The sequence below is a fragment of the Anser cygnoides genome, chromosome 1, assembly GCF_040182565.1.
Source record: "Anser cygnoides isolate HZ-2024a breed goose chromosome 1, Taihu_goose_T2T_genome, whole genome shotgun sequence".
NCBI lineage: Eukaryota > Metazoa > Chordata > Aves > Anseriformes > Anatidae > Anser > Anser cygnoides.
Window position 1 is genome coordinate 195,294,526 of NC_089873.1, and position 26,997 is coordinate 195,321,522.

The 26,997-nt window shown below is 41.3% G+C and overlaps 1 protein-coding gene across 6 annotated transcripts in view; it reads left to right on the forward strand.

The window, feature by feature from the left end:
* Positions 1 to 26,997, forward strand: part of ALKBH8 (alkB homolog 8, tRNA methyltransferase) — a 53,553-nt gene that overhangs the window by 11,244 nt on the left and 15,312 nt on the right. For all 6 annotated transcript variants that reach the window (XM_048078217.2, XM_013199111.3, XM_066989832.1 and 3 more), the window contains 5 exons: positions 561 to 692; positions 1,537 to 1,632; positions 3,022 to 3,126; positions 5,367 to 5,437; positions 26,737 to 26,843. In XM_048078217.2, the coding sequence (XP_047934174.2) occupies positions 561 to 692; positions 1,537 to 1,632; positions 3,022 to 3,126; positions 5,367 to 5,437; positions 26,737 to 26,843 (511 nt within the window). The remainder of the gene's footprint in view (positions 1 to 560; positions 693 to 1,536; positions 1,633 to 3,021; positions 3,127 to 5,366; positions 5,438 to 26,736; positions 26,844 to 26,997) is intronic.

Below are 26,997 nucleotides of genomic sequence, written 5' to 3' on the forward strand. Positions count from 1 at the left end.
TGAAGGCCTCTATACCACAGGCATTTTCTGTTTTTCTAGGTTTTGTATTATGGTTGTTAGTATTTGGTTACGAATTGCTTCCCTAGACATCAAATATCAAAAAAATAATAGAAAATAAGAAATCATGTTTTTTCCTGTTAGTGGTAGGTGGAATATTAGAATTACAGTGGCACTCCGCTTTTTAGCTATCAGCAGAGGTAAATGAAAATTGTAGAAAAACTAAAATGCTGGTAGAATACTGAAATGATTGGATTTTTTTTATTGTTATTTTGACAGGAAAATCACAGGTGGTTTTGCATTCGGGTAGCGTGGAGTCTTACCAGTCTTATGCAGTAAAATCTAAAAAAGTGCTTTTTGTGATGCAAAATTTGGGCCTTACCCTGTTTTCTTGTGTCAAAAATGAATTACTCATTCACCAAATTAGATACTCCATTGTATCATTAAAGCAAATATTCCTACAGCTATAATATATTCCCATACATAGCAAATAATCCTATGGGGAACACCTGGTTTTATTTTCCCTACAGAGTGACAATATTCTCTTTTTCCATACACCCTAGTGTTCTTGAAGAATGCTGTTCCTACAAACTTGCCTCCAGGCCTCGTAGTCATTGAAAAGGTAGTTTCTCCAGAGGAAGAAAGGAGGATGTTGGAAAGTATTGACTGGATGGGAGATGAAGATGCTCAAAATGGTGGGTAAAACTGAAGAAATTCATACCCCCTATGATTTTATGCTGTTATTTCCTACAGTTTCAGTTTACAAGAAAGTCTGCATGTTGATAAATGTATTGTTTGAAATCATTGTGTATTTGCTTTTGGTATTTTAGAAATTGGGTCTTATATTACAAGTGACAAACTACTGGGGCAAAGTGGTCTGAAGTGATATCCTGATACAGATTTACTTGAATAAGATTGCTACATCCAAAACCAACAATCTTCTGTAAAAAACTTACATCCTACTTAAAAAACTTCCTTTCTTTTAAATCAGAAATAAGTTAGTGAAACACACTTTCTGGATGCTTCTGTGCTTTCATACGAGTTTTGTGGAATCAAATCTCTTAATAAGTGAATTGGTCTTGGAATTCACTTCAAGATTTTGGTGGTTTTTTTTTTTTTTTTTTTTCTTGGAACAACACAAATGGCTATATTGACCTTAGTTAACATATAACTTGTTGACTGGTGAAAGTGAAGGATCTTGCTGTATCCCTAGGTTATCAATCAAGTGCTAGGCCAGAGGTCAAAGCAAGAATAAAGATGCATTAAACAGGAGTCAAGAAAATTGGTACTCTCTACTTCCTGCATATACAAAAGCAGGGTCAGTTTGACTTTAAAAAACAGTGAATGCCTGATACAGTTACAAAAGGTAACAAGGCAGAAGAATTGTGCCGTGAATAACAAGGGTCACGTAGATTGTTTTAGCTCTTAATTAAAGAATGTTTAGGTTTAACGGAGGTCAAATGGAAAAGGGAAGCGTAGCAATTTGCCTCTACTATTTTATGTAGTCTGATCTTATTTTAAACTTGTGTCTTTTCACAGCCCAGAAGACTTTAAAGCATAGAAAAGTAAAACATTTTGGATATGAGTTTCGCTATGATAACAACAATGTTGATAAAGACAAACCTTTACCTGGAGGTGAGAACTTCCTAAAAAATAGTACTTTGCACTGATATTTGAACCGTTATATAAAGCCGTTGATCCTCACTGAGGTATGGATGTGAGATTGTAATGAAAGGAGAACCTTCACTGTATCTTAAGCACACATTGAACAGTGCTTTTGTGAATGGGATCCATTCCAGACTGCTGTGACTATTTGAAGCTTGTTTTCCAGAGATTTGTGGCCAGGAGTTGCTACCCTTTGTTGAGGTCAAATCAAATAAGGCTTTTGGGATTGTAATCGTCTTTTCTTTTACCGTTACTTTATTTTTCTTTTGTTCCATAAGATGATTTTGTGTTTAAAATTGCATATTAATTTGGGGTTGCAGTATGTATTGCAACACATATTTATCTTGATGAACTTGAAGCTTGCTGGATACACAACAAAATTTTCCTTTGGACTGAAAGCAATCTTGAAAAGGTTTGACTAACTCTTAGCTGGAGATGAGAGCTATGAAGTCAGAGCAAATCAAGTGAGTCATCTTACAGTCTTAGATTTAAAAATAGTAAAACCGGGGGGGTTAAACCCATATGAAACCTGAAGGTGTTTAAGGTCATGCAAGGGTAACTGTGGTGGATGTAGCTTTCAACAGATGGATTCTGGTTACTTTGTAGTTCTAGCACTGAAACTGTATATAATCATAAAAGTATTGATATTTGAGTGTTTTCTAGTCCTACAGCTAGTGCTCTTTATGTGTGAGAAGAGCACAAATGGAAATACTTCATTGGGGGAAAACAAAAAATAAAAATCAATAGATTTGTGAAAGGGGTGCTATTAACATGTTTGTGGGTGTTACATCCAACAGAATATAAATTATGTCCTCTGGTAAAATAGCACACTAAAAATACATTGAAGGACTCTTGTTCCTGTTTCAAAACCATATTGACTTCAGCAGATTTATTTGGTGATACTTAATTCAATAGCAGATTTTTAGGGGGTAATTTTTATCTTTTAGTGAGCTTTCTGCACAACTTCTGACTTTCTGCGTAATAATTATGGTTCTTGTCTGCAGCTTCCTTATTGCAGTGGTTGGTGGAAATTTGGCCCCTGATTTGATATGCTTTTATTTACATGCAGGGATAACATAGTTTGCATGTCTTAGGGGTGGGCCTGGTCTGCCTCTAAATGTGACCTTGGAGGAACGGCCTTTCTAATTGTGAGATGTTACATATATGTGGTACTTGTAGATCTGACCAACAGTTCTGATGTGTCTTTTAGAACAAAGTGGTAGTGATTATTATTAAAGATGGCCTTACATATCTATGAAGCTGTTTCTCTGTGTATTGCCCAGTTATTATATTTCGTGTGAATGGAAAGGATAAAAATGTAAAAAGTTGTCTTGCCTAAAGTTTTGTTTCTATAAATAGGTCTTCCTGAAATTTGTAGCTTGTTCTTGGAGAAGTGCTTGAAGCAGGGATATATCAAGCATAAACCTGATCAACTGACCGTAAATCAATATGAACCTGGACAAGGTAAATTTTTTTATCTTTCAAAAATTTTGAGCTTTTTACCTTAATTGAAATTCAGAAGAGAATAGCATCTAATGGGACAGGATTTAAGCATTTGCTTAATGTATTTACTCTGTGACCTGAGATGTTTGATATCAAACCTAATGTCTTCATACTGGTTTCTGAACCCAGGAGCTTGTGTTCAGAAGTACAGTTTTTGATAACACTGTTACAGAAGTTGATGTTCCAGAATACAAGGCCGTAACATGGAAACTCAACAAAAAAGAATACAGGAATAAGCAGTCATATTTGTTTTTGCACTCATGTACTTTTTCATTGCTTCTCCAAACTCTCCTTGCTCCCTGTAATGTGCGTAGTCTCCAGAAAACAGCTCTTGCTGTTACTATGTGGTATAATGTTAGTATACATGATATATAGGCTCTTAAGTATGCTGCAAGAAGTGTTCTCTTATCTGGGGAATAAGAAATTTCTCAATTTCTGTAATCTTTCCCAGACTGGAGAGAAATTTGCTTCTCATCACACCTCTAGGGAATAAATCATGTGCTGTGCTTTTTGCGAAGGTCAGTCATCAAGGCTAACTATCTGGCTTCCTCTAGAGTGGATATCTAATTTGTCCTTAGGAACGAAGGACAACAGCTTTTCTTTCAGAATCAGTGTCTGACAGCTAGTTTAGTGTGTGCCAAACAGGAGTCTGAAAAGCTGATCACATTTGTTTATGTATCTGCCGATCTCTTAAATTGTTACAGTCACCTACTCCTGGCAGGGACCTCAGGAGATTAGCTCGAATTGTAGATTTCTATCAAGAACAGAAGCAGTTTTTTAAAGACAAAACAAGATAAAGCAATACCCTTTCCTAAGTGCAAATTGTTAGGATATAAATGAACACAGAGTGCAGCCAGATTAATGCCTTTAGTATCTGTGTTATGAGCCAGATTCTGTCACTGGACCCTAAACTTGAGATTTTAAAAAGTGAATGATGACTAAGCTGTACCTAAACTGTAGGGGCCACGTTGAAGACACATCAAATTAATTCCTTCTTGAAAGTACTTTTTTCATTCAGGGTCCTAATAATGTTTAAATTTTTGGATTTATACTTGAAAGTAACCACCCACATTTGAGTGCTTAGGTGACTGTCTCTTTCTATGTGCTGCATGGGTGGAGTGTAAACAGCAGGAAGGTCAGTGTGGTCTTGGTTGAATTGTTCGGGTGATGCTGAACTGTCCTCTTGTTGCACAGTGAATTATGCTGCCTTCAGTGTGCATCTGAAGGAAGAGTTTCAGTGCTTCATACAGAATAAAAATTATGAGCAAACACAAGCAGATGTGTGTCCTTGCGTTTCAAGTCTGGCTGATTTTCTATTAAACTAAATGTTGGCCTCATAAAACATTAGTATTGCTTTCAGTGAAATGAATGAAATTCAGATTATTTATATCTGGAGGTAAAATCTCGTGTATAATGATGTTTTGTAGACCTGACTGACGGTGTTAGGAAAAAATGTTTTCAACTAAGAAATTTGATTGTGTTAAAATACGTGGCACAGGTTTCAGGGAACGGCAGTTTCTTTAATTAAAAAAGAAAGAAAGAAATTGCTGTCCTTTTGGAAATTCTCAAATACGTGTTTACTCATACACACCCCAAAATAATTATCCCCCCAGGGGTTAGCCCAGTAATGGTGTGTAGATTTTTCTTGAGAACTGCAAAGCGGAGGGGCAGGGTTTGACCCTGACAGTATCTGTTTGTAGTAGTAGGTCCTAAATCTGAAGCTGAAATCCTTTGCACCTTCATTTGCTTAGCAACACAAGGGGTATTTGGGGTGATTCCTTCCCGGGGAAGAGTGAGGGAGCAATACATGATTGTGGATGAGCTAAGGCCCAAAGACACCCAGCATAATTTAACTGTTAGTTTTAAGCTAAGAAGAGAGCATAATGATTTCAGGTGCTTGCTGCAGCGAGGCGACCAGTAGGAGTCTTCAGTGGGTGAGTGAGGCCTTCGGGTGCTCTGAACTGTCTTCTAGGTATTTCCACTGATTATAGAGAACACTTAGGTTAGCTGTGTGGTTAATATCTTATCTGGGCATGTAAATCCGATGGGCTGATCCTGTCCTGAATTGTTTTGGAAGGCTCCTTTATAAATTTGTTTGTTCAGCCCTACATCCCATTCAAAGTGGACATCCATGTAAATAGGGTTTGCCTGAAGAGGTACCCCTCTGTTATTATAATGACTTTTTTTCTTTTTGTGTGCAGGAATCCCTCCTCATATTGATACACATTCTGCTTTTGAGGATGAAATAATCTCTCTCAGTTTAGGAGCTGAGGTAAACTTATATCTGTATATATTTTGATGATGCTTTACTGAGTAGTTTCATTTTTATTCACACAGATTCACAGATTTCTCTAGGTTGGAAGAGACCTCAAGATCATCGAGTCCAACCTCCGACCTAACACTAAGTACTCCACTAAACCATATCCCTAAGCTCTACATCTAAACGTCTTTTAAAGACCTCCAGGGATGGTGACTCCACCACCTCCCTGGGCAGCCCGTTCCAATGCTTAATAACCCTTTCGGTAAAGAAGTACTTCCTAACATCCAACCTAAAACTCCCCTGTCGCAACTTTAGCCCATTCCCCCTCGTCCTGTCACTAGGCACGTGGGAGAATAGACCAACCCCCACCTCTCTACAGCCTCCTTTCAGGTAACTGTAGAGAGCGATAAGGTTGCCCCTGAGCCTCCTCTTCTCCAGGCTGAACAAGCCCAGCTCCCTCAGCCGCTCCTCGTAAGACTTGTTCTCCAGACCCCGCACAAGCTTGGTCGCCCTTCTCTGGACTCGCTCGAGCACGTCCATGTCCTTCCTGTAGCGAGGGGCCCAAAACTGAACACAGTACTCGAGGTGCGGCCTCACCAGAGCCGAGTACAGGGGCACAATCACTTCCCTCGACCTGCTGGCCACACTGCTTCTTATACAGGCCAGGATGCTGTTGGCCTTCTTGGCCACCTGGGCACACTGCTGGCTCATATTCAGCCGACTATCCACCAATACTCCCAGGTCCTTCTTGGCCAGGCAGCTTTCCAGCCACTCATCTCCCAGCCTGTAGCTCTGCTTGGGGTTGTTGCAGCCCAGGTGCAGGACCCGGCACTTGGCCTTGTTGAACTTCATGTAGTTGACCTCAGCCCATCGCTCCAGCCTATGCAGATCCTCCTGCAGAGCCTTCCTGCCCTCGAGCAGATCGACACACGCACTTAGCTTGGTGTCATCTGCAAACTTACTGAGGGTGCACTGGACGCCCTCATCCAGATCATCAATAAAGATATTAAAGAGGACCGGCCCCAGTACCGAGCCCTGGGGGACTCCACTAGTGACCGGCCTCCAACCAGATTTGACTCCATTCACCACAACTCTCTGGGCCCGGCCATCCAGCCAGTTTCTAACCCAGCGAAGCGTACGCCAGTCCAAGCCCCGAGCAGCCAGTTTCTCGAGGAGAATGTTGTGGGGAACTGTGTCAAAAGCCTTACTGAGGTCAAGGTAGACCACGTCCACAGCCTTTCCCTCATCCACCAAGCGTGTCACTTGGTCATAGAAGGAGATCAGGTTCGTCAAGCAGGACCTGCCTTTCATAAACCCATGCTGACTGGGCCTGATCACCTGCTTGCCCTGCAAGTGCCGCGTGATGACCCTCAAGATAATCTGCTCCATGAGCTTCCCCGGCACTGAGGTCAAACTGACAGGCCTATAGTTCCCCGGGTCTGCCCTCCGGCCCTTCTTATAGATGGGCGTCACATTGGCTAGCCGCCAGTCAACCGGGACCTCCCCCGATAGCCAGGACTGCCGATAAATGATGGAAAGCGGCTCAGCCAGCTCCTCCGCCAGTTCTCTCAGTACCCTTGGGTGGATCCCATCCGGCCCCATCGACTTGCGCACATCCAAGCTCCGTAGCAGGTCGCCAACCATTTCCTCATGGATAGCGAAGGCCACATCCTGCTCCCCATCCCCTTCCACCAGCTCAGGGCACTGGGTGTCCGGAGAACAACCGGTATTGCCGCTAAAGACTGAGGCAAAGGCGGCATTAAGCACCTCAGCCTTTTCCTCATCCTTAGTAACTAGGTTTCCCCTCGCATCCAGTAAAGGATGGAGATTCTCCCTAGTCCTCCGTTTCGCGTTGATGTATTTGTAAAAGGATTTTTTGTTGTCTTTAACGGCAGTAGCCAGATTGAGCTCCAGATGAGCTTTGGCCTTTCTAATTTTCTCCCTGCACAGCCTCGCTACATCCTTGTAGTCCTCCTCAGTGGCCCGCCCTTTTTTCCAAAGATTATAAACCCTCTTTTTTCTGCTAAGCTCCAGCCGCAACTCTCTGTTGAGCCAGGCCGGTCTTCTTCCACGCCGGCTCATCTTTGGGCACGTGGGGACGGACCGCTCCTGTGCCATCACGATTTCCTTCTTGAGGAGCGCCCAGCCTTCCTGGACTCCTCTGCCCTTCAGAACCGCCTCCCAAGGGACTCGGCCAACCAGCGTCCTGAGCAGCTCAAAGTCAGCCCTCCGGAAGTCCAAGACAGCAGTTTTACTGGTCCCCTTCCTGGCCTCGCCAAGAATAGAGAACTCTACCATTTCGTGGTCACTCTGCCCCAGACAGCTTCCGACCACCACATCTCCCACCAGTCCTTCTCTGTTTGTGAAGAGAAGGTCTAGCGGGGCACCACCCCTGGTAGGTTCACTGACCAGCTGCGTCAGGAAGCTATCTCCCACGCTCTCCAGAAACCTCCTAGACTGCTTTCTCTGTGCCGTGTTGTGCTTCCAGGATATGTCCGGGAAGTTGAAGTCCCCCACGAGGACAAGCGCCGACGATTTTGCAACTTCTGTCAGTTGCCTATAAAACTCCTCATCCGTCTCCTCATCCTGGTTCGGCGGTCTATAACAGACCCCCACCAGGATGCTAGCCTTGCCGGCCTTCCCGCGGATCCTAACCCACAGGGATTCAACCTTATCATTCCCAGCCTGGAGTTCCACAACATCAAAAGATTCTCTAATGTAGAGAGCCACGCCACCACCCCTTCTGTGCTGCCTGTCCCTCCTGAAGAGCCGATAGCCAGGCATTGCAGCACTCCAGTCGTGGGAGCGGTCCCACCACGTCTCCGTGATGGCAACCAAGTCGTAGCCTGCCTGCTGCACAATGGCTTCCAGCTCCTCCTGTTTGTTACCCATGCTGCGTGCATTAGTGTAGATGCACTTCAGCTGGGCCATCGCCTTCTTCCCCGGCCTAGCCATTGTTTCCCCCGGCACAGCTCCAACAAGCCTTGTTTGAGCCCCGTCCCCCTTCTTACCTAGTTTAAAGCTCTCTCTATGAGCCCCGCCAGCTCCTGGCCTAGGATCCGTTTTCCCCTTGGAGATAGAGACCCATCTGGGGCCATCAGGCCGGGTGCCGAGTAAAGCTCCCCATGGTGAAAAAACCCAAAATTTCTTATATTGTTTAATACAATTTAATTTGGTTTTCCATGGTGTTTGTTCACACTCATTTGAGTTCAATCTCAAGCATGCAAGGTAATGTGATATGCTAATTAAATAAGCAACTGCAATGAGATGTTGTCACAGGATGATTTGCCAGTGATATCCTATTTTTAAGTCTTAGCATCTAGTGCTGCATTGACCTTCCTTCATTTAGTATTCATCTTAGGGAGTATATCACCCTGTTTATGTTTCTAATTCCATTTTTTTCTAATTCCATTTTTTCCTGTGTCATCCCCTGTTACCTCTGGTCTGTAATATTTATATTCAGTGTGTTTACAGTAAGCTAATATAGATGGGTGGACCTGTAGAGGGTCTGGTCAAAGTCTGAACCCTGTTGAACTAGTCACAACGCATGCAGAGGTAGACTCTGATCTCAGGATCTTCCAAAATTTGCAGGTGATGCAGGCAAAAAGTAGGAAGGGAAGTGGAAGAACAGCGAAGTAGAATGAAGCTATACGATGTCCCAGTAGTAGGGCTGAAAACAGTCCATATCATCCAGTCCTCTAGTTAGTGTCCGTACTTCTACTCTTTCTATTGCAGTTCATGTGCTGCACCTATGCCCATCCTGTTTTACAAATTTAACGTTACCTGCTCTGCCTTAAGCACTACTGCAGCAAGTCTTTTCTACTTGGCCATTGCACCTTCCTGTGTTTTCCTGAGGGTGTTCATATTCTAGACATAGCTGCGTGGCCTATTCCATTACGATCTTGTGCTTTTTGTTACAGGGAAGGTATATCTATTGCTGTATATTCCCGTGGTGGTGGATAACTAGATGTTTAACAGTGTTAAGAACAAAAGGTCATTGCAGTGGGTATTAGAGGTTTGATTTTGTTGTTATTTTTTGTTGCTGTTTTGATTTTTTTTTTTTTTTGTGTTGAAAAAGCTGCGAACCCTGTGTGAGGACAATCTAATCCGCTACCTTGTTCTGGCAGTGGTGTGTAGAGGGCACAGATGTGTGTGCATATAGAGTTAGGTGTACCTGCATACCAATAGACAGTGTCCTTCTGTTATGAAACAGCAACTTTGATTGTTTCTCTTGGTTTGTCTTACTCTTTAGGCAGAGGAGGGACCATGGCTGACTGTCACGAGCACTGACGTTCTTTGTATCTTTAATCTGGGTTCTGACACCGACTTTTTTTTCTTGGATGTTTTTTAGTAAATGTGTTACTTCTGGGACTAGAGGCGAGTCTGAGGAAGAGTAGCCTTCCCAATATTGTGTGTGGCAGTTGCACTTCTGTGTTCTTGATCCCTTGAAAGAGAGGTGTCAGTGTTGCCAGTTCTCTCAGACAGGTCATGGATGCATTTGTTAATCTAAACCACAAAAACATTAAGAAAAGCATCGGGTTAGAGTAGGAAAATCTGGAATTAGTTGTGATGGTGTTGTGAACAGTGTCATTAGAGTCTTCACTCCTTTTGTTTTGGTGTGTGCCAGTCTAGGACTGATTTCCCTATGCTGCTTCTGCACTTAGCCTACTTTCTGTGGTAGTGTTCTGATCTGTTCAACTGCAGTGGCATCTTTTAATAGTGTCAGCACCTCCATGCTAGATAGCACGTGAGAACATCCATCTCTTCATGCAATTTCTCTAGGGAAAAAGCTGTAATTGATCTTCTGTGCAGTTTATCAATCATAAGTTTAATTTTCTAATACATGCTGAGTATTTAGAGCAGCACAGCAGCAATAGATGACCCCGCCTTACCGCTAATCCTATGTTGACCTTGCAAGTGAAAATATTACTTCAGTTTTCTTTATAAAAGCTATATTGGTGCTGCTGTAATTTCACATCCTTTTTTTGCCTCACTCTGCAGCCCCAGGCTTCCTTACCTTTTCCATTTCAATTAAAAGGCTGACTCTGACTTGGATGCTCTCTTACTTCATCAGTGAGGCACCATAGGCAGTGCATTTCCAGATGATTATATTACAGCATAGCTTTGTGATGGTCTCAAACACATGGCCAAAAGCAGAGTGATTTTAATCACCTGAGAAATACAAACCTTTCTGTGAGGAGGACTGCCTGGAAGATTATGATGCTGTTAAAAATTGGAATGTATATAATTCAATCAGGGAAACAGCTAGACTTTGGCCACTTATAGATACTTCAGATACAGGCATTGGGAGCTAACAGACTGTGTCCAAGTTTCAGTGCCTTTTCCTAATGGGCTACCAGTGAACTTTTCAGATTCAGTCAATCAAAGCACACATGCAGTAAAACAGACCAGTGGTACAGAAAATGCTGCTTTATTTGATGCCTTTGCTTTCTGGTACTTTTATAACTTTTTATGATTTCTTTAATATATTTTTGTGCGCTTTTTTCATCTGATTTTAAAATGTAAACAGCAGCTGTAGCAATATGTGAGTTAGTTATTTTAGGCGTTTCTCGAAGCCTACTACTCTATTCCCATCACGGTTTATAAAATGTATACACTCTGATAATAAATAGTTGGAGTTGCATATATGTCAGCAAATCCTGATTCTTTTCTGTTCTCTATTCTTCTCCTTGTAGTGTGACTTAATGTTTTTTTTCACCAGAATAAATTAGGCTGCAACCTACTGGAAAAAAATTGCATAAAGCCTTATGTCTAGTCTTTTCTGTATTCTTCTCAAAGAAAATGCACACATTTAAATAGGAAGTGTCATAAAGAAAAAACCTCGCAGCCCAGCTAGTTGTGTAACCTTTTCCTGAAGTTGGCAGACCAGACACTTGAGAAGGAAAAAAGAAATCAGAAACGCCTCATAATTCTTGTTGTTAAGTCATGGAAGGAACTTTTCTTCCCATTGTTTTTTTGCTTGTCCTTCCAGGATCTGAGTTAGGCAGCTTCTAGTAACTAGTAATTGAAATAAATGCCTTGACATACGAAAAAGGAGTTTGAGGCAGACCAGGGGACTAAACACAAGTGCCTTCCTAGCCTAGTGCCTTAGTGATCAGCAGCATAGGTTTACAGACTTCTTGTGATATCTTCACAGAATTGTTTAGGTTGGAAGGGACCTCCTGAGCTTATCTAGTCCAAGCCCTGCTCAAGCAGGGTCAGCTAAAGCAGGTTGTCAGAGACTGCATTTAGCCTGTCTCTGCAGATGGAGGCTCCAAAACTGCCTGAGCAACCTGTGTTTGACCTCTGTCCGAGTTTAAAAAAAAAAAAAAAAAAACAAAAAAAAACTTGTTATGTTCAGATGGAATTTCATGGGTTTTAATTTGTGCCTATTCTCTCTTGTCTTGTCCATGGGCACTACTGAGAAGAGTCGGGTTCCCTCTTCTTTATTGCCTCCCATCAGGTATTTATTATACACATAGATAAGATCTCCCCCAAAGCTTCTTCTCCAAGCTGAACAGTCCTTGCTCTTTCAGCTTCTCATATGAAAGATGCTCCTTCATCATCTTCATGGCCCTGCGCTGGATTAGTTCAGTAAGTCCCTATGTTTCTTGTACTGGGGAGCCCGGTCTGTTCCCAGTACTGGAAACAGGACTCTGAATGCATCCTCACCAGTGTTGAGTAGAGAGGAAGGATCACCTCCCTCGAACTGCTGGCAGTGTTCTTCCTTACGCAACCCAGGAGGCTGTTGGCCGTTTCTGCCACAAGAGTGCATTGCTGGCTCACAGTCAAGTTCACCAGGACCCCAATATCCTTTTTGGCTGAGCTGCTTTCTAGCTGGTCAGCTTCCAAATTGTGATGGTGCCTGGGCTTATTTCTGACCAGGTGCAAGACTTGGCACTTCCCTTTCTTGGACTTTATGAGGTTCTTGTCTGCCCCGTTCTCCAGCCTGTCTAGGTCCTTCCGAATGGCAGCACTGGTGTGTCGGTCAGTCCGCCAGTTTGTATTGTCTGGAAACTTGCTGGGGGGGCACAGTCCCATCGTCCAGGTAATTAATGAAGATGTTAAACGGTGCTAGCCCCCGTATCGACCCCTAGAGGACACCACCAGTGACATGGTCTCTCACTGCCCTTTGTGCCACTGCCACCGTCAGTGATACCTTGCAGCCTGAAACACACTGTTGAAATCAGTCTTTCCATCTGGAGAATGAGTTTATCCAGTAAGAAAGCACTTTGGACTGTTCTGTTAGAGGAATCATTGTAAGTCTAATTTGTTTCTGCAAAATTCATTTATGTTGAAGAGGGAATAGATATTGGCATTAGAATGTACTTTTTGAAATATGAACAATCTGGGGAAGGGTGTGATTCTTCACAACACTGCATTTGTAGTATAGCAGATAGCCTCCAGCAATCCAAGTTATTAAACTTACATGAAATGAGGCAGAAATGTAGGTGTGAGATTCTCATTCCCATCTTAGTCGCATGGAACAACTTGGTCTATCAAGAGGCGCAGTGAAACCAAGTGGCTCAATTTTGTTGTAGTTGCTGCAATATGTTGTGCTTTATGGAGTTTACAAGACATTAAACGATTTGAAGGAGAAAATGTCGCTATTACTTTGGGCTTATGTCTATCTTATACAAACCACTACAAAGTTTGAAGGTAAAGCAGTGAGACATGTGATGTGTCTTGTCCCACAGTATTCCAGGAAAGGTGAGAGTGTCAGGACAGGCTAATCACTTCTCAGGTTTTGATCCATTTCTTTGGCATCTCCTGGGAAACTGCAGAATGAAGTGAGACTTCCAGAATGCCCTATGGGCTTCTAATGACATTTTATAAACTATCACATTCACCGTTTTTTATATAAGCTGATATGCTAAAAAATATTAATGAATGTCAGTTTTGATGCTAGGATATTGAATATAGTTTTCTTCAATTCAGAAGTTGCCGTAGTGGGTAAAGAAAGGCAATGGGGAAAAATCAGTCCAAAGTGATTTTATTAAGTTCAACGGTAAACCATATATCCCTGTGTCTGTGAATTTGAACAGAGTGCTGCAAAACAGGGAACAATCCTTTCTGTTAAGAATTTTCTGTACTGATTTGATTTGGATGTTATTTTCAGCGCTTCCATTTGGTGTCTCTAAAGGTATGCAACTTTACAATATTTCATCCTAGGAGCCTGGCCAAGTTTGCAGCTCTCTTGGAAAAATCCTAGTCAAAGCCTGTCTCAAACTTCCTTTTGCAGGCTTGCAACAGGAGCTCGATCAATATTGAGATTTCTGTTTTTCTGTTTTTCCTAATTTGCCATTTAACATGCTGTTATGTAAACCTTGATTCACTGGAGTTTTAGAAAGACAGAGGTAATGTTTCTGTGATAAGCTAAGTGCCGCTGTGAGAGTACCAAACTCAGAAAGGAATTTTCCCTTCCTGGCAGCAGATCTTACCCCCAGTAAATAGCGAGTGATACACTGCACTCTCTCTTCCTATCAGCCCTGCCTCATTCTCTCAGAGACTACTGGGGGACACCCTCTGCCCCCATGCCAGAGGGTGAAACAGTTGTAGTCTTCCCGAAGGGTGTGTTGTGTTGGCACCATGCTCTCATTTTGGTGTTCTGTTCTCTTTTCCTAATGTCTATCCCCAATATGAAAATCACAGGCTTGTCATTTTCTTTTCCCTAGCTTCTGCTTTTGCCCCTTGAGTGCCTTACTCTACTTCCAGTCCCTGTGCCTCCCCCGGCAGAAAACTGGCATAACCAAGGAGGGCTGCTCTGATGCCCTGCTGAGGCTCCTGCCCTAACTTTGGTGAAAGGGAAGCCTCAGGGTTCTGAGTCAGACTTGTGGCTCAAGGTTAAACAGCGAGGCTGAGCGCGTGCATCATCCCTGTCTTCTGCTTGACTTCTGTTCATCTGAACACATGTCCATCATGCCCTAGCCTGCAGATATTAAGGGCCTTGATCTGTAAAGAAAAGTCGTGACTCTTAAGCCTTGAAAGCAGAGCGATATTACAAAGAAGTACTCCACTAGATCTTTTGAAAATATGAATGATCAGTGGTAGTCATAGAACTGATAGAATGAGGTACCTTGCTATTACTCTTCTCCCAGGCTGGGAGTTGACCATTTATTCCTGCGCTTTTGCTTCTTATTTGTTAATCTATTTCTAATCTGTCTTGGTTAACAAACACAAATCTGTAGCTGTTGTAGCAGCAGCAGCTGTTCTGTAATAAGCTGCTTGAGAGATCTTATCAGAAGCCTTTCGAAAGCCTAGATTGTATCCAGCCATTGACAGTCAGCACCTGTTTCAGTTCTTGCAGGAACTCTAACAAGGTAGGCAGGTACTGGATGTTACTGTGTTAACCGTGTGGTCTCAGTCATATTTTGCTTATTTTGCTTAGTTGCTGATTCATTTTGATTTACTTTTTACATTTACTTTTTCTTTTAGGGGAAGGCACAAAACATCTTAACTCATTTAAGGAATTACTCTGATAGAGGCTCTACGACAAAGCTTTAACTCTGTCCATGCTAGCAGCATAATTGTAGTGGGTGAAATTATAATAGCAGCAGTCCTTGTTTAAAATGAGATTGAGTTGGCAGGACCAAAACGGCTCTTGGCCTGAATGGAAGACATTCATTTTAATTGCTAAAATCTAATGCTGAGTTCAGAGGTTTGCTCAAATGATTGTGGTGGTATTCGTGAAGCTCAATAGTGTGTTTTTCAGATCTGTAAGACAGATCTGAAGGTTTCTTGAGCTGTAACCTACAGTCATGGATTTCTTCTGCTTCTGAAGAACAGTTTGCATAAGTTTCTGTATCGTTTAGTTGGAAACCCAAAGAGGGCTGCATTTGTAATTAATTATCAGTTAGCAGTTTTTACCATTTAAACTAGTTTCTCATTTTTAAAAACTACTGAAGAATTTCTCTATGTGAAATTTGTCCTGAGCACCACAAGTTAAATACATCAGGCTTCGTAAATGTGTTGCTGTTCTTCATGCTTGCTCTCTATAAATGTCCTGTGTGTCTCTTTCTGCCCATGTCATTCCACAGTGTACTGTTATTTGAGCTTGGAAACAAATAAAGTGAACAAGACCCATTGAAATCAAGGGAGAGCTACCTGATGATATAAATGAATACAGAATTGAGCCCTTGAGATAAGTAACAATGCCTGCATTCCTTCATGGGAATTTTTATAATAGTCTGTGTTTTCAGGGAAAGGTGAATATTCAGTAAATGTACTGTTCCGAGTTTTAATTTCTGTGCTGGATATTGTCTCACCTTTTCATACATGATCCTGTTCACAGATATCAACGTGTCTTACTGATATTTCCACCTGATCAGTTATTTTGATCTTTGCAAGGGTCATGAAAGCCCAGTTTCATGTACATTTTTCAGAGGGATCCTGTGCCGCAATACCTAATCACCTCCTTCCACTCTCCTGTAGCATTGGGTGTTTATAGGGTCTTCTCATTGTTTCTCTAGAAGCTGTATGACAGTAATTTGCTGTGAAACAAGACAGCAGCACGGTGATCTCACCTTCCCCACTACCTCCTTGGCTACATCAGAGGAACAAAATCAAAGTTAAACTATGAGAGAACCTGTATTTTAAAGTTTTGTATGTAGAAATATTCAGTTTTCTGCTCTTCCATCTTGGTGAGACATTCCAACTTCCAGGCGCATCTCTTTGTATGAGATGTTCCTGTGGTGAGTCACAGACATCTGCATTTACTACCGGTGGGCCAGTATTGGGCCAATAGCTCTGGAAAGCTTTGTCTCTCGTCTTCACTTTATCAGATTCATGGACACATACTGCATAGACTCGTAGAATAGCTGAGGTTGGCAGGGACCTCTGGAGGTCATCTAGACCAATTCTCCCAGCACAAGCAGAGTCACCTACAGCAGGTTGCTCAGGACCGTGTCAAGCCAGGTTTTGAGAATCTCCACAGAAAGAGACGATTCATATCAGCCTCCCTTCCTTTCCCTGAAAGAAAGAAACTTGTCATCTGCCTTGCGTTTCTGTAAAGCTGTTCCCCGCAGTGCAAGACCTGCTCACTCTTAAATTGACTAAGATCTTGTGTCAGCCCTGAGCAAGAGCAGACTGTAGTTAGATTGCTGTGGGAATATGCAGAATGTGCTGGGACTTGAGATCTCTCTCCTGGCTCTGCTAGAGTGGGAAGTTGTCTTACTGTATTCTCTGTAGCAGTTTTGTGTTGCTTGCATGTGGACCATTATTTTGGCTGCTGAGAGAGGAAGGCAGAGCTGCAGCTCCTCCTGGTTCCTATCAGTTTGCTTCCTTCCACCCAGTTGGTTACTCTTTTTAGCATCCTGCATTTTCTTTGAGCCGCTAGTGTTGAGAAAGGAATGTGGGAAGAATGTTCTTGTCGTGCCCTCCTCTGGGCAGTTACATCAGCATTGTGTCCACTGCTGGAATGAGAGACAAAAGAAACTGCAGTTAGGATGACATAATTTGAAAATGAAATTCACTCACTATTGCATGGAAGAATACGTAGATATGCTATGAAGAATATGACATACAGTTCCATTTAGCAGGATTTTGTTTTGATTGTTAAAAAAAAAAAAACTATGAGGGAAACACATTTCTAAAATGTTTGGAGTCTGCAATAGGGCTTAAGATTTTCTGACTGCAGTCCTAGCTGTTAAATAATGAAGGAAAACTGGATAATTATTTTATCAACTTGGTTCTGTCTTAATGCCACATGTTATCTCCAAGCTTATTTGCTTTTTTTGTAGTGTGCTTACTTCATATGCTGAGGCAGTGTTATTTCATTTCCAGTTCTCACTTGTCTGTTAATGCTTTACTATGACACACAAATATATAGATTGAATTTTTCAGTGGAATCAAACAGACCCTCTAGAAACTATCTTGCAATTGCATAGATTTTGTTAGAGACTAATTGATTTTCATATCATATGAAGTACAAAGTTAGCTAAAAATCTTGAAAAAATTGATTAGATTATAACTCGATATTGGTGTTTATAAACTAAAATCTGTTTTTTCTCTTGCTTCACTTCACTCCTCCCATGTACCCTTCACTATGATACATGAGCTACTCTTTTGTGGTGGCTTGGATTAACTATTTAAATATGAAGTTACTATTAATTCCTGTGAAAAATATAATAATCGTAATAGAAGAAAACTAATACATTTAGTATATTTACAGCTTAATTTATTTTTGAGCCAAGTTTTATGTTGTCATTCTTTAAATACTGTTCTGCTATATTTGCCTTAGAAGCCTCTGTATTGTTTGAGTAGAATTACTCGTTTCTTTCCTTTTTTTTTTTTAAGAATTTTTAATCTCTGGAAGAGATTTATCAGTGGAAGTTATTCCTATTCCTCACATTATTTTTAGAAGATTGGTACTTGGTGCATGAAATGAAATCCTGGTGTCTGCCACAAATTAACAGCAAAACAGACTGAGCTCTAGGGCATTAAAAAGTCGTTATCTTTAGCTGTTGCATTTCAGCAGCAGTTCAGCTCTGGAACTCAATAGAGAAACCTAATTTCATTAGGTGGTGATGTCATCTCTATTGTTACAGGAGCCTATTTTAAGACTGTGGCAAGTTTCATGTAGAAGCGACAAATAGTAATAACAATCACAAGTAGTCTATAAGCAAAGAAACAAGCTTAACTTGTTAAGCTCCTGCTGTGGTATATTGTCTCCCCTGGCCTTAGATAATACCAGTGAGTATAGCAAATGGGGTTTGAACTCTGCCTGCCTTTATACTCTGTGAGCATCTTGTATACTGCACCAATTTTGTTTCTGTTTTTCTTTTCAGCTGTGTTGAGTGTTTTAATAGTTTCTCCACAGAGCTCTTATCCAGCAGAGTTGACTCTGGAAATTTTGAGTGAGGAACTAGCAATTTAGAGAGGTTGAAAGTGTGCTGGAACCAAAGCTATCAATCCTATGATGTTGGTAGTACACTTGACAGATAGATTCTGAATGGGGGCAGAGAGAGCTGTGCTCTTAAAGGAGCAGAAAGCGGACAGGCAGCCTGTTGGTGAAGTGCAGGTGAAGCTCTGGTCTGTTTGCTAGGGCTGCAGGAGAGCGTTGGAGGGAACCCAGGTTGATGGTGCAGCTGGAAGCAGGGACAACTGAATGTTTCGGAGTCCCTTGTGAGGTGTTTCTCCTCCTCCTCTTCCTCCTCCTCTCTTAGAGCTTACACCTCTCTGCAGTGCATGTGCATGTAAGCCATCAATTGTAAATTCATGGCCAGATGCTGATGCTGTGGTAGAGCCCTTGTGCATAACTTTCAGCTGCAGACAGGGAAGACACTCACTGAGCAAGTAAAGCAGTTAGAGGGTACGAGAGAAGAAATATATTGTACGCATGATGAAAATCAGCAGCATTAGAACAACGCCTGTCCAAACATCAAAATATTCTCTTTGTTTTTTCTCTTTGTTTTACCGACTTGAAAATAATATGTATATTTCAGATGTGTGGTACTTTCACAATAGAATTATAGAATAGAATCACAGAATGGTTTGGGTTGGAAGGGACCTTTAAAGCCCATCCAGTTCCAACCCCCTGCCATGGGCAGGGACACCTCCCACCAGACCAGGCTGCCCAAAGTCCCATCCAGCCTGGCTCTGAACACTTCCAGGGATGGGGCATCCACAGCTTCTCTGGGCAGCCAGTGCCAGGGCCTCACCATCGTCTGAGTGAAGAATTTCTTCCTTAAAGCTAGTTTATATCTACTCTCTTCTAGTTCAAACTTGTTACCCCTCTTCCTATAACTACACGGCCTGGTAAAGAGTCTCTCCCCATCTTTCTTGTAAGCCTCCTTTAAGTACTGGAAGGCCACAACAAGGTCACCTCAGAGCCTTCTCCCCTTCTCTTCCTTGGGGCAAAACATAGCAATTGTGTCGATTTATAAATTATTTTTAACAAGTCTTTCATTATCATGCTGTTTTTTTGAATTACACTTTATGACCCTAGCAGACATCGTTGACCAAGAAGATGGCTTTCGTAATGCTTTTTTCTTTTTTAGTTCTATGCTTTTGTCTGCTAAGGAATGACTCTTCTGTATGTATTTAAGCCATGTTTGTGAGTTCATGTTCAGATCCTTGTCCCTTAGTAGATTTCCCTTCTACGGTGAAGATGTAGAGGATTATGAAACAGGCCATATGGTAGTTTCTGTAGCAATAGATCAAAACCTGTATCCCGTCAGCTCTTGTGAGCTATCATGCAAGAATTAGTTTGAAAAAACAGGATTTGGTTGTCTTTTGTTCTGTCAGTTCTTTGTTATTGTCGTGGTCTCTGGGACTGTCGTTAGATGGAGTCATGAGAGCGGCTAGCTGACCTTTGCTTCAGTCTCAGGCTGAGCAGATCCATCTTTTCATCCTGCTGAATTACAGAGATTCAGCACCGGACTGTTTACATACCACTTCCTCAGTGTGTAGGGGGCAAGTTCGTAGTGACGGTAGTGCAGGAAGAACTTTTAATTAAGGCAGGACTGTTTTAAACAGATTTGAGGCATCTGCTGAATCTATACTGTTAAGTGCTATATTTAATAACATGTCATCAGTGGTATTCAGTCCAGGATTAAGACACTTAAAATTTAATGTTTGCGAGTAGGTGTGTACGTGTGCACTTCATGCCTGAGCTCTGCTGTAATCAATGGGGATTGAGTCAGTCCAGCCTAGGGAGTGATTCAGGTTATGTTAATGTAGGCACCTACTGCCTGGCTTCACAGGTTCCAGTGCCCTAATAGGACTTTTAATGTAAGCATTAAGAATTTACAGGCAAATGTAGTTGTCTTCATCTTGAACTGAATCCTACCTTAACTCCTTGGAGTTATCTTGGCATCCTGTACCACAACATTACAAGCAGAAAGCTGAGACCTGCAGAGGAGAGTAGGATTTGATGACCAACCCTGGTGTTTGTGGTGAGTGGGGGAAGATGATCTTCCACTGTACTGGATGATGAACATGCAGCATGTTTTATCCATGCTATGAAGTATCCTGAACCTGTAAGGACTTGGAGCGTTAGGACAGCTAGGAGGTTCGTGCTACACTAGTAAGTGGTGTGAGAGTGTTACCCCAAATGTAAGCATTGCAGGTCCTCCTTTCTGGAACTGAGTCTCTCATTACTGGAAGGGTTTCCTATCCCACATTTGGCAGTATTTTTTACTCAGCCAAGGACTGGTTTGTCCTGTATTGGTTATTATTTATGTTATGTGGAGGCCCTGCTCACAGTCCCTTACACTGCTTCTGCTCCAGAAAGTTTGCCATTGAAGATTATAACTGTCAATGACAGGATGATAAATGTACGGGTAGGGTGGCATGGGAACAAGATGAAGAGTTGTACACGTGTATTTGTAACCTCAGGAACATGGAAATTGCTGATTTACGGCATGTTTCCACATATATTTATAAATGACTAGTGATTTTTGAAAGGTGATATACTCTTTTTGAGCCCTGAAATCCTTTCTTTTCTACTGAGATACTGAAAATCTCTTTTGAGATCTTACAAGTTTTTAGTATGTGTGGAAAAAAAGATAGGCCAGAGCAGCATGCACACAGATGTGCACACTAGAACTCTGTAAATGTCATCATAGTTGCATAATAAAGTTGCACTCATTACAGAACATCTGTGTCTGTGTTGAAAAGGCTTGTTCAGTGGTTTCTTGGAGGACATTTGGTACAGCATGAAACATGTGAATAGGGAGTATTTGCTTTCAGAATGTGGAGTAATACATCAAGTACAAGTCTGTGGAGATGTATTTGAGGGTACAGAACTGATTCCTTGTGTTGTCTTGGCTCTGTTTCTTGAGCAGATTGAGCCCTCTGGAAACCACTAGGATTAGGATTTTGCCTTTTTATTATAGAGTCATCTTTTGCTCTTCCATTGAACTGTACTCCATTACAGATCTAACAATACAAATTACACAGTATCAGGAAAAGAAAATGAGAGATTTGATACATGTGGGGCAGCTCCCAGTATGTCAGTGTAGTGACTGCCCATGGATGTAAGGGAAGACTGAAAGGATGGAAAACATTGCAGAGAAGGCTAAGTCAATAGAAGAAATGAAATGGAGGCTAACAGCATTAGCCTCTTGCTTTCTGTGTCCTAAAATAATTTAAGCTAAGACCTAGGGAGGCCATTTATTAAAGATTTAAAATGGCATGTTTGCAAAATTGAATAAATTGGATGTTGTTGAGAACTTGACTAAGTCTGTCTCAGGATTCACAGGAGGACATTGAGGTCATATGCTGGGGTTGGATAAGTATTTTACAGAAAGGACAATGATATACCTCTGGTGGAGGAGAGAGGGAAGCAGTAGTAATGCAACTGATCCATTGTACTGTAGGTAAACATTCAACCTGATCTCAAATGCTTCCAGGGAGGGGGATACATAATAGCTGGGAGAGGTACTGCTATCTGGTTCCCTGGATACAATCTCCTTGTGGTTATCAGGACAGTTAACAGCAAGGTGAGACCTCAGAAGGAAAAGAATGCAGTACTCTGTTTTGAAATAATGTTTGAAATAATTGAGGTCTAGGATATGAATGCTTAAAAACTAAGAGGAATAAATAATATAGGAATAAATCTAAATAAATACTATATATAATATATTCGGATATAAATAATATAATAAATAATAATAGAATAAATAATAGAGGAATAAATAATGCATTGCATGGATCAAAAGTTGAATACAATTTTTGAAGAACGAGAACCTAGAAGTATATTAAATATCTGATTAGCGTCACCGTAGTGCCTAAATAGATAAGCAAGCTTAGCATGAGTTGGTATGCTTTAGCTTAAATCTGATATGGGTGAGGCTTGGTGCAGGTGTTAGAGACTTTTGAAGTAGGCAGTAGTGAAATAACATTTCATCATCACGATCATCAACGTTGCACTCATTTTCTGGAGTATGACTAGAGACCATGATACTGGATGTAAATATCAGGTTACATAGGACAAATTTCCTATGACATAGGTTGTTTGGGAAAGGTAATCCTACTCTCTGTCCCTAAATATTCAGAATATTCCTAAATTCCGAATTTTGTAAGTTAGCATGGTTTTTGCAGTCAATGAAAGACACTCTGAAAGGCATTGATTGATTCCCTGAGTCCTGTATAGGCCAACAGGCTCTCATCTCTGCACTGTGTTGTTCAAGCTCTGTGTGGGGGCTTTAAACCTCTCTGCTGTCTTTGAAGTAGATATTCTTTTTCATCTGTTTTACATGTGGGAAACTGCTATGTAGGCTAATAATGTGTCTTTTCTCTGAAAATTCAGTAAATAATGTCAGAGACTTGAAAAGTATTCCATGTTGTACTTTTTTGCAGTCCACTTTTTTGAATTTTAGAGTATGTTTCATCTAAGGCAGTATATTAACATCAAATACAAATTGCGTCAGAGACAAAGCTTAGAAAAAAATCGTTGTTCCACACCGTAGCAGTGAAATTCTTATTGACATTGTCCTTATAGTCCCATTGCTTCACTTCTGTTTTGCCTTTGGATCATTACTTATTTGATAGACCAGTCATTCACCTCCATCCCCCTGCACTTTCGGGAGGTAGAGTACTGCTGCACTGAAAGGTAGCACAGACTTCTCACTCCCTGAGGAGTTAAGAAAAACATACTTTCTTCCCTCTTACTTTCATGCTGCATTCTTTTCTTTTTTTGTGTGTGTGTGTTTAGCTGTATTTTATGCCAGAGGAACAATGTTTGTGATGTGGGTGTTGCTTTGCTTTGATGTTTAGCATCCTTGAAAGCTGTTTACTGCTTCATGTGCTCCCTTGTCATGAACACTCTTAAATAACCTGGCACCATGACAAGATATTTAAATCCATGAGTAGGTATTATTAGCTTTTTGCGTTTCTTTCAAGTTTTTGGTATATATATAGAGAGACACTTCTTCCACACTACAAAGCAAGAAGGTAAAAGTTGTGTAAGATCAAAGCATCCACTATTTTTATTTTTGAATGTAATCCCTGGGTGATGCACCATGGGCTAGCAGGAAATTTGATCTTTATTGACTCAGCCACCTAAGAGAAAAAAGTAAATAGGTTAAAAAAAAAAAAAAAAGTAATTGGAAATAGCTCCCGTGGAGCAAAGCTGTCATGAAGCAGATTGATTCAGCAGTGGCAGAGTTACTTTATTGACTGTGAGTCCTTAGTAAATTAAAAAGCGGACTGAACGCGTTAATCTTTTGTGTGTGTGTGTGTGTGTCTGACAGTGACAATTGAGAATGTTCTGTCAGGATAAAGACATATAGGAGTTGGGAATGTTATCTACTTCAGTCAGTAATAGGCTTTTCAGAGATAAGAATGGAGTTCTTCAAAACCCTTCTGGGTTAAATGTTCTTTACTGTACCATAGACAAAGACTAGAAGTACTTGGCTTGGTTTTTAAGCCTTCAGGTGCAGGTATTCTAGATAAAGGCATGAAACATAATGCAGAAATTGCACTAATTTTCTTCAAATGTTCACAGTGGGTTCCTTAAATGTGTTTCTGTCTGAATTGCAGTGTCTAATTTGTTAAGAGAAAATTGCAGAATTTCAATATCCTTCAGCTAAGGATATCTGTCTGCTTCATAAGCAAAATTCAGTTTTGAATTCAGATTTTTGACTCTTCCCATTACAGCTAATTACTTAATGTCATTGCTCATTTGCAAGTAAATTAATCCTTTATTTATATTTTGCCCCAAATCAGCACTGCTTGACATAAGGGTGAAATTCATGTAGAAGGGGAACAGCCACACACTGTGAGATAATAATACAGAAACTTCTCCTCTACAGGAGAGAGGAGGGAGCAGGGACAGAGCTGGGATCCTTTGCTGCTGAGGATTAGATTTGCCAGATACTTCGTACAGTACATAATCTGTTTTTCAGCCTTAAATTCTGCACCATCAGAAAGTTGTTTCACGTATTTCTTGTTAGCTTATCATAGCTGAAATTCAACCAAGAGCACATAATCTCCACTTTCACTGTCTATTTTCCTGCCACTTCTGCCTGAAAATCTAGCTACTGGGGTTGTTTTTTTGGCCTGCCGTTCCCGACATGCTACCTGTTGTAGAGCACTCTGAACCTCTGCTGTTTTGAGTGCACAGTTGTTACCTGCCTTAACGTCTTTTGCTAAGACACTCTGGGAGGCATACAATTGGTGGGGGAAGAGAAACTGGAGATCCATGAGGTAAAGCAGCGCAGGGTTAGAGGAACTGTTTCCTTATACTTCATACAGAATGCCCAGCCTGAAATGGGAATCCCCACATGAAAATGTAAAAGGGGCCAAGGCCCTCTTCCAGGCCCTGGAGAGGGATGGGAACTGGAAGTGTAGGATACCCCATACAGCTGGCAAGCACTGACTCCTGGAGAAAGCGTAACTCTTGAATGTCATCTGCAAGAACTGGGCTTTGTTGTTACTACCAGATAGCAGGACAGAGGGGTAAATGAGCCTCCAAGGAAGGAATTTGGACAGCATCTCTTTTGCAGTTTATTCTGCCATGCTCCTGAAGAACCCAGTCTCATGCTCCTTACACCTGTCCCTGAGCAGCAGTTGGACAAGGAAGTAAAAGAGGCTGAGGTGTCCTCTCATCCATTTAATCCAGCTACTTCTCTCTTCACTTCTTCTGATGCTTTTCCCCTACTTGCTGTTCTTGATCAGTCATCCTCTTGTTTCTTTACCTTACCAGAGTGTTGCTTTTCAGAGAGGCTTGTGCCTAGCCATGCTTTGTATGGCACAACCTCCCCGTTAGATCACTGAAGCTTCTTTGAGGATACCTGGAAGCAATTGCAACATGCAAGGGAAGGAGTATATTAGAAAGCGTCTGCCATTCATTTTTTTGTGTAGCTGTTGAAGTGTTTTGTAATCATTGATCAGAGCTCACAGGTAGGCTGTATTCCTGTTCTTCCCTATACCCTTTCTGTCCCACTGTTCATCATGCTGATTTCCTTCCTCAAATTTAGGTAGCTCAACAGGAGCAGAAGCTGTTGCTCTGTGTAGGTGGTATTAAAGGATAAATAATTTTTTCCCTAAAAACGTAAATGCCATTGTAGTTTGCTCCAGTGTGCACAACAATAAATAGCAATAGTTGCAAGTGGTAATTTGTAGTGTTTAAAACAGTCTTGTTTATTCAGTCTGTCTTGTGGCGTTTTTTTTTTTTTTGTGCTGAATGACTAATCATTGCACCATTGTTTTCTTTTGATAAATGCATCTGTATGCAGAAGCAGAACTGCTTAATTTGTTTCAATCTGGTGTAGCGTAGTAAGTCTGCTTTTGAATTGCATCCTTAGCAGGTTGCAAATCAGGTGGCACCACTTTTCATGGTGTTTGTTCTCAATGTAGCTAGAACCACGACTTGAATGATTTTTGACCATTTTTTTATTGGTAAGTCTTCCTTAAATCATTTGACATGCTTAAAGGACCTGTTCCTTGTTTTTCACAGCAGGATTTTCTCTCATTTGGGAAATGTAAAGGGGTAACGTTCCTAGCCCAAGCAGAAGCAAAATGGAACACTGCTGTCTGGGCTGTGAAATTGAAATAAAGCTGAAAGCATTACCTCAGTATATTGCCGTGGCTAGAAGCCAGGTGGCACACAAGAAAAGGCTGCTCTGGTAGTTGGCATGTTAGTCAGGATCTTGGGAGACTCCTTGTCCTTTTTGTGCTGCAGACCTCTAAGAACGTGGACAGGTTGGAAATGATTTATCTGCCCTAATACTGGTTCTTTAAATGTTACGTATCTACCCTGAGTTAATTGTTTCAGCTCAATCTGCTGAGAATAAATGGGCATTTCCAGAGGGCATGGGGTCATCCCACATCACTTAGCTGCATTTTAGACTATGATGAATCGCCCTGTGGAGACACTTGTCTCTCTCTGCATAAACCTCACAAAAAGACAGTAGCTGACTGCCTTAGCCCAGATGTGTCACTTAGATAGCAAGTGGCCCCTCTCCTTATGCAGTTGCCTTTAGTTGTAAGGTAATAATCTCTTCCTACATCACAGGTACATATAAAGATTCAACAGTGCTCCCATGATCTTGCAAATGAAATTGTTGTTGTGAAAATAAAATATTTATTTTAGTATTTCAATTGTATTATTTATAAGATTATATATATATAAACTTTATGTCAGCCTTAGATTTCTGAACACACTGCTGAAAGGAAGAGATCTTAAGGATGCAGGACAGAAACCTAAAGGCTTTTGTTTCTTAAGGACATATGTCGCTGTTTTGTGGCAATATTCTGTTTAACACAATGAGGAGACAAACAAAGCTTGAGACTTGAAAATGCCTGGCATGTATGTGACGCTCTGTAAGCCACGCTCATTGCTGGTGGTTGTTTTTGTTTCTTTTTAGATTGTGATGGATTTCAAACACCCCGATGGCCACACAGTGGCAGTTATGCTGCCCCGATGCAGTTTATTGGTGATGTCTGGAGAATCCAGATACCTGTGGACACATGGGTATGTGTAAGAGCCCCTGCGTGCTGATAATAGAAGGAGACAGTATATTATTCTTCTGCTTTGATAATGATATTCTGTATTTAGAATTACTCTGAAAGAAATCAAGAGGTTTTAAGATAACTATGCAAATTCCCTCCTCTGTCTAGATGCTGCT